Genomic DNA, 6,755 nt, shown 5'->3' with positions numbered 1-6,755 from the left:
CGGGTGCCGGTCGGTGCCCAGCCGGCTAGCGCGACCCACGGCCGCCGACCGACTCTGTCGCCTTTGTCTCCGCCATCGATCGTTCGCGAACCAGGCCGGCACTGCCGACATGCTTCGGTACGGTAGCATCCCAGACGCAACCGATCCCGTGGACGAGGCCATTAATGCTCGGTGGGCCCCACCCCCCTCCACGACGCCGGCCGAACGCATTGACCGCCTCTCACTCTATCGTACCTTCGGCCGATTTACTCTTTTACCCCGGGTGAAGACGGACGGCCGTCCCGGCTCGCAACGTGCAGGGCATTTTGGTAATTTCGTTCCGGTTCGTAATTATTTAAATTAACTTTGGCGTAACCACAAGACTCGGTGCGGCCCCACCTACCTCCGCAGACAGCGACTCGCATACGCTACTATGCGGATCATTGACGAAGGCGGCCCGTGAAGACGTTCACACCGCTGGTCGTGCGTAACGGCTCCGACCGCCACCCACTCAGCCACCGTCCGATCTTGTCCGTCCATTTGAGAGCCCCCGCGGTAACCGACGGAGGCCGCTTTAATGGTATTAATAGGTAGGTGAGACTCAGTGGGGGCCACGGAGCGCCTCGTGATCCGAGTTACACGCCGCGGAAGCGCGGCGGCCAAGCCGGTGGGACCGCGGTCCACGCGTCCATCGCAGTCAAACCGTTCCGTTTTCTGTGCCGGTTCATTTTCAAGCTCCCCGATCAACCGTCGCCTTTCCGTTGTGGGTATATAAACGGACCCCCCGTCCCCTTCCGAGCCAGCACATCTTCCTTTTTTTTTTCTTTGTTAATACAGAGGGAGCAGAAAGGAGATGCCGGCGGTCGGTGGCGAAGGGCGCAGCGGTGCGTCGGAAGTGGCGGGCGTGAAGGACAAGCGTTTCCGGGGGGTGAGGAAGCGGCCGTGGGGGAGGTACGCGGCGGAGATTCGGGATCCGGGGAAGAAGAGCCGAGTGTGGCTCGGCACCTTCGACACGGCCGAGGAGGCCGCCAGGGCTTACGACGCGGCCGCCCTCCAGTTCCGCGGATCCAAGGCCAAGACCAACTTCGCCTGCCGTGACGCCGCCGGAAGCCACAGCCCTCGCAGCGAAGGCAGCACGATCGAGTCCTCGAACCTCGGGCCGCCGCTCGCCGTTCCTCTCCATCCCGTGCTCGACCTAAATCTCTTCCAAGGACAAAGCGGCAGCGGGCGTTTCCCCTTGTTCTTCTTCAACAATATCGTCAGATCGGAGATTTCTGCGCCGGCCACGATCTACCATCGCCAGATCTCTCGCCCCCAAATACTCGTTCACGATCTGAATCTGACCAAGAGCGACGTCTCGGACTCCTCTTCCGTCATCGACCTCCACCTTTCTCCAGAACCGCAGCAAAAGCGGCGTGCACCACCCTTCCTCGACTTCGATCTAAATCTTCCCGCTCTTCCAGAGATCGCTTGAGGATAGGAGATAATGCCATAGAAATCTTAACCACTCCAATTTTTTGACCAACTCGTTCGCGATCGGAGATTTCATCAGCGAGAAAGAAGATAGGTTTTTGTATACTGTTTTCCTGGTTAGTTCTCTCTGTTCCTCCTTTGCGCAGCAGGATTAGCGGCAGATCGGAGTTTTGCTATATCAAAAAAAAAACAAAAGAAGAAAAAAAGAGTAAATTTCTTATTGCATCTTCGTTTTATCTGATATTGGTTTGAATGCTGCAAGTGGCTGTGTGCGTCAGGCTCGTCGACAGGCCTTTTTGTCCTTTTTCTTGTTGCTTGTGAATTTAAAACATTCTTCATACTCGCCGGACGGGACCGCAGCCTACGCATCTAGTTCAACAGTTGGCGGGCAGGTACTGGCTTAGGGTACAATAATGGAAAAGGGCGTTGGCAGTGCCGGTGCCGGCCGAGCTAGGCAACCAAGTGGCGGCGGCGGCGCCTTAATCCCCTCCCTGCGGGCCGGGGCAATGGCGGGTTTCGGATTGGGTGGAGGAAGGGGAGTGGATCCGCCCGTGGTGTTGCGCCTGGTTGGTCCGCCGTCGTTAATGCACGCTGCCACGGCTGCTGGCGCCCCGCAGCAGGCTGTCGCGTTTGGCCAGCGGTGCGGTGATAAAGGCAATTATGCGGGGCTCGTTGGTGGCATCTAATATTAATATTAATCTTATTATTAGTAATTTTTGTTCGTTCTCGGACATTCGAAGGTGCAACTAGGTATAGGATGTGTAAATAAATAACCGGAGCTAAGTTTGTCTGGAGTTTAATTTTCTTTTACCTAACACAAAGTATGCCCTTTATTATTATTATTATTAAAAGAGTAGGAATAAAGAGTCTAAACCACATTACATCTCAGTGTTAGTGATTAGTATGTGCTTGCATGTGTTAATATTTCTATTCCGTTGCTAATCTTGATGCTAACCTTTAGCTATAGTAGTTATAAATCACCCCCTAGTGTATCTAATCATCTCAGCATTCAGTCCCAACAAGCAACAACTATTCCATAGTTGATCTTAAACCAATACTCCACCTTTTATTTTTAAAAATTGAAATCTTTCTTTGTACGATGGAATCACAAAATCCATTCTAGCCATCTTTTGTTGTTTTCTTGGTGATTAGTTTAATAAGAGCCGTCTAACTCTAATACCACTTTCTAGAACCAATGTAGAATGAATAATTGTTATGAACTACACGGGTCAAAAGTGAATTTTATTGCAACTGAAGTCTTTTTATTCCTTCTCTAGTTTGGTCCGATTAATCCTAGAGATGATCATCCCGATCTTTTAGAAATTTTTCACTAACTATTAGGATAGACCTAGCTTCGTAAGTAATTTAAACTTCTCAGATGAAATTTACCCTCGGTGAGATTCAAATCCTAATTATCTAAGGAGCCTGTCCTGTTGCTTACCACTGTCACACCATAGCCCCTGGGGTGAATTCTTCTTATTCTTGATACAAGCTTAACACACACATATGGCGACAAGTACAGCGGACATAAACACACACACACACAAATAGCATGTTAAATTGCTAACAAAGTAAATAACATGGATCAAAACTCTCATTTATATTCCAAAGCTTATTACTAGTTGATGAATCATTCCTAAGAAGTCTATTATCTTTCTCCTTCACAAATAAGTTGTAGAGATGGACAAACCTCTTACAGCATAAATAATTACAAGAAAAGTTAAGAAGGCTAAGAGTACAATGATCCAGAAGGATTTAAACAATCTCTATTTGTTCCTCATCAAAGATTCACCTTGCTCCCCTTTCTATAGTGATCTAGTCTGAAGGCTAGAAAGATAGTGCACTGGCTCATATGGATGGTTTGTTGTCCAGTGGAAGGCTTTTTTAACCGGCGATAGACTCTTCAATGATCCTGCGTATAATTCGACAATCTAACAAAGCGTTGTAACCAAAGACTAGAGAAGGGGGTCCCTGACAAGACCCTCTGACGTTCAAGTCAGTAGGTTTTCAGACAAGTGGGCGAAGAAGAACAGTAGAGGATACACGCGAGAGTAAGATTTTGAAGATGCTAATTGCGTACCTTGCCAACGGAGAGGATTCCCCTTTATATACCACCTTTCACAACCTCCGTGATCATAAGGTGGCTCTTTGTGTCTGAGTTTGATAGATGATGGAAAGAGTACAGTCTGGGTGATCTGTAATGATAGCCCGAGGAATCTTTTTTCTACTCACAGATGTACCTCTTTTGTCGCTTATGGATTAGGCCTTTAGTCAGATTGTTAGAATATGCTATTATAATGAATCAATTAGTGAGGAAATTCTCAAGGAATATTCTCCAACAACTTTGACAGATTGTTAGAATGTTGTTTGCTGCTTGTCTACTAAATATATTTTGGCCGGTCCATAAGGTCGGTCGTATTACTTGTCATTGTATTAATTTACTCTGTCATATGTTAAATGTTGCCAAGTCTGTTCAGAGATTAATATAGTGCCCACAGTATGCTAAAAATCCATTCAAGAAACCATCCGATAAATCATGTATATTAGTGCTTTATTTTATGGACAATATGATATCAAGTAATTTAAATCCGGTCGACCTTTGCCCGGCCAACTATATATATAGAGTTTTCTAAAGATAAGTGTCTTTAAACCCGCCCGATCAATTCCCATAATTACTTCAACCCGAGTTTGCCACGATTTGTCAACAACTATCTTGGGCGACTAAATTTCACCATAAATCAACTAGACCATTGTAATCGTTAGGTTAATGGACCGTTCCAATGCAACTTTATCTAATTAATTGCTCCTTTTGTCTTTTCTGTTGTAGTTAACTCACTATAGATTAGTCAACTTAGCCTTGAATAAACACATTTTGTTCACTAGTTAAGTGACTTGAGTCAACTCTTTAGTCGACTCAATTCCTATTGCGGTAGAACTGGATGAACAATCATCCTAATTAGGCTCTTGACTCTCACAACTCATAACCAAAACTTACCTTTTCGCAGCTTGACTTCACCATCATGATTGTCTTCCGTCAAATTACTTATCCCTTAGTCTACCAAATACTTACGCATCAACTTGAGACCCATGATTTTTCATATCCCTCCTTATGATCGTGCTATAGTATATAAATCAACAAGAAATAATTCACATGATCCAACACAGGATCTTGTCGGAGATCTATAACAAATATGTGAAAACACAAAAGCAGAAGTATAAAGACAAACTATAAATCCAGAGACATTCTCATCCTTATTGTCGCTAGAAGAATCTAAAGATCAAAACACCAATTAACTGTAGGGTGAGATCTTCCATAGGTGCGGGGTCTATAACTCTGTAATCTTGGTTCAATGGGGAAAGTAAGAAAGTCGTCAGTCTCCTCTCCTCTCCTATGGGAATCATACCCTTATATTTATAATAGGCTCAAATCAGTTAGCTACCCATCAATGCTAATGGTAACGGGCTAATGAGTTTTGTACATATGAGTCTACGTCCTATATCACAAACTTGTATATACAAATTAGATTAGTATAAGAATAAAGAAGTCATAGATATTATAATTATAACAAGCCCAACAAACTCAATGAAATATTCTTATCATAAATACCTTCTTAACTTATTATTTATTCTTAAAGTAATAATTATTTTAAATATTAAAATATTGAATTAGCCTGGCTCGTTAAAGCTCTATGAGCCAATGAGCCACTATAAAATGGGCTCGAGATCGATTTGAATATTAAACAAATCGGCTCGAGCTCGGTCAACTCCGAGCTCGAGTCAAGTTTTGATCGAGTCGTTCGCAAGTGGCTTGACTCATTTGCACCCCTAGTTTATGCATTAATATCGCATTATAACTACTTCCTCCAACCTAAAAATCGCAAGACTACTCCATAGCAAATAAGAAACAACCAAAAGAAATGAAGAATAGCATTCCAAAACTCAAATCATAAACAAAGGAGGAGAGAAAGTTTAGCAATGCGTTTATGGTCTTCTAGGTTGAACTTCTTGCTTCAGAGATGGGTGAATCGTCAGGAGGATGAAGATGGATGCTTTGGGCTTCCCCTAGAAGGGAAAACCTTTCCCCATGGAGAGGGGCAAAGCCTCAAACCCAAGATAGGTCAAAAGAGGAGAAAACCCCCCTCGCTTTCTCTGCCACACAGTCGTGCCTCGAGGCACGAACATGGTGTGTGTGTCATGGCCTAGGGTATGCACGATTGTGCCTCGGGACACAACCTGCTTGTGTGACTCGCTGAGTAGAAGAGACACGACCGTGCGTCCAAACACGACATGACCATGCGACATGCTAGGTTGAAGAGACCCGATTGTGCCTTTGGGCACAGTACAACCGTGTGTTCTTACCTAGGGACTGACACGATCCTGCCGGCATAGCCCTGCCGTGTGGAGCTCTAAAGGATGAGGAACACCGTACCTCAGGGCATGACCTAGTCGTGTGCAGCGTTGTGGGGAGAGGCGTGGTCGTGCCTCAGGGCACGACATGCCCATGCTGATTTCTGAAGAATGTTGCACTAAGCATTCTTTATCCATTTTTATTTTATATCGCGTCCTATCAATGAAAACATACAAGAAGTAGATATCCAAATAAAAGGAGTAGAAATATGATATAATAATGAAATATAATATAATAAACATAGGTTATACTCATAAAATGTAAGTAGATGTGCGTTAAACAATGTCTAAAAATATATATAATCTACACATATTAGTGAGTAGATATGCTAACATGAAATATGTATTTTATTTCAAGTTCACATTGCAGACACCTTTGCAAGTTAAATTTGTCATCTCTAGAAGTGTCACCAGGTGCATAGTTCTACATGTCATATAAAATAAACACCTTTTCAATACATGTTCTTTTGTTAAAGTCCAAAAATGTCACTTGAACGATCACGATAAATATGTATATCTAATATAAAAGATGTTTCATCGAGATCTTTCTAGTAATAGAATTTTGTTAATATACCTTGCCATTGATTACTTCAGTAATTATTAATTAATTTTAATATTTTATTTCATAATATTTATTTAATAAAATAATAAATTATAAAATAAAATTTATAATTTTTAAATGCCGAACTAATAAGTTAAACCGGCCAAGACATTTTTTTTCGAGCTTTTTACCAAAAGGAGAGACCACGTTTCTTTATTTATCCAAAAGAGCACCCTAATTTTAAAATTATCAAAAAGAATACTAAAAATAATGTTATTTCTTTCCTACCCCTCCCACCAACCTTCTAAATCCTCTCTCCGTTTTCCAATGCATCCTCTCTCTCTCGAATTAAAAA

At 43.2% G+C, this 6,755-nt stretch overlaps 1 protein-coding gene across 1 annotated transcript; it reads left to right on the top strand.

Moving 5' to 3' along the window:
- Positions 1-760: 760 nt before the first annotated feature.
- Positions 761-1,677, top strand: LOC122025240 (ethylene-responsive transcription factor 11-like). The gene has a single exon (XM_042584006.1). The coding sequence runs from the start codon at positions 833-835 to the stop codon at positions 1,451-1,453; it is 621 nt and encodes a 206-aa protein (XP_042439940.1). The 5' UTR covers positions 761-832; the 3' UTR covers positions 1,454-1,677.
- Positions 1,678-6,755: the final 5,078 nt, after the last annotated feature.

The sequence above is a fragment of the Zingiber officinale genome, chromosome 9B (genome assembly GCF_018446385.1).
Source record: "Zingiber officinale cultivar Zhangliang chromosome 9B, Zo_v1.1, whole genome shotgun sequence".
Lineage (NCBI taxonomy): Eukaryota > Viridiplantae > Streptophyta > Magnoliopsida > Zingiberales > Zingiberaceae > Zingiber > Zingiber officinale.
The sequence above is the reverse complement of the archived record's forward strand: the minus strand, read 5'-3'. Positions and strand labels throughout refer to the sequence as shown.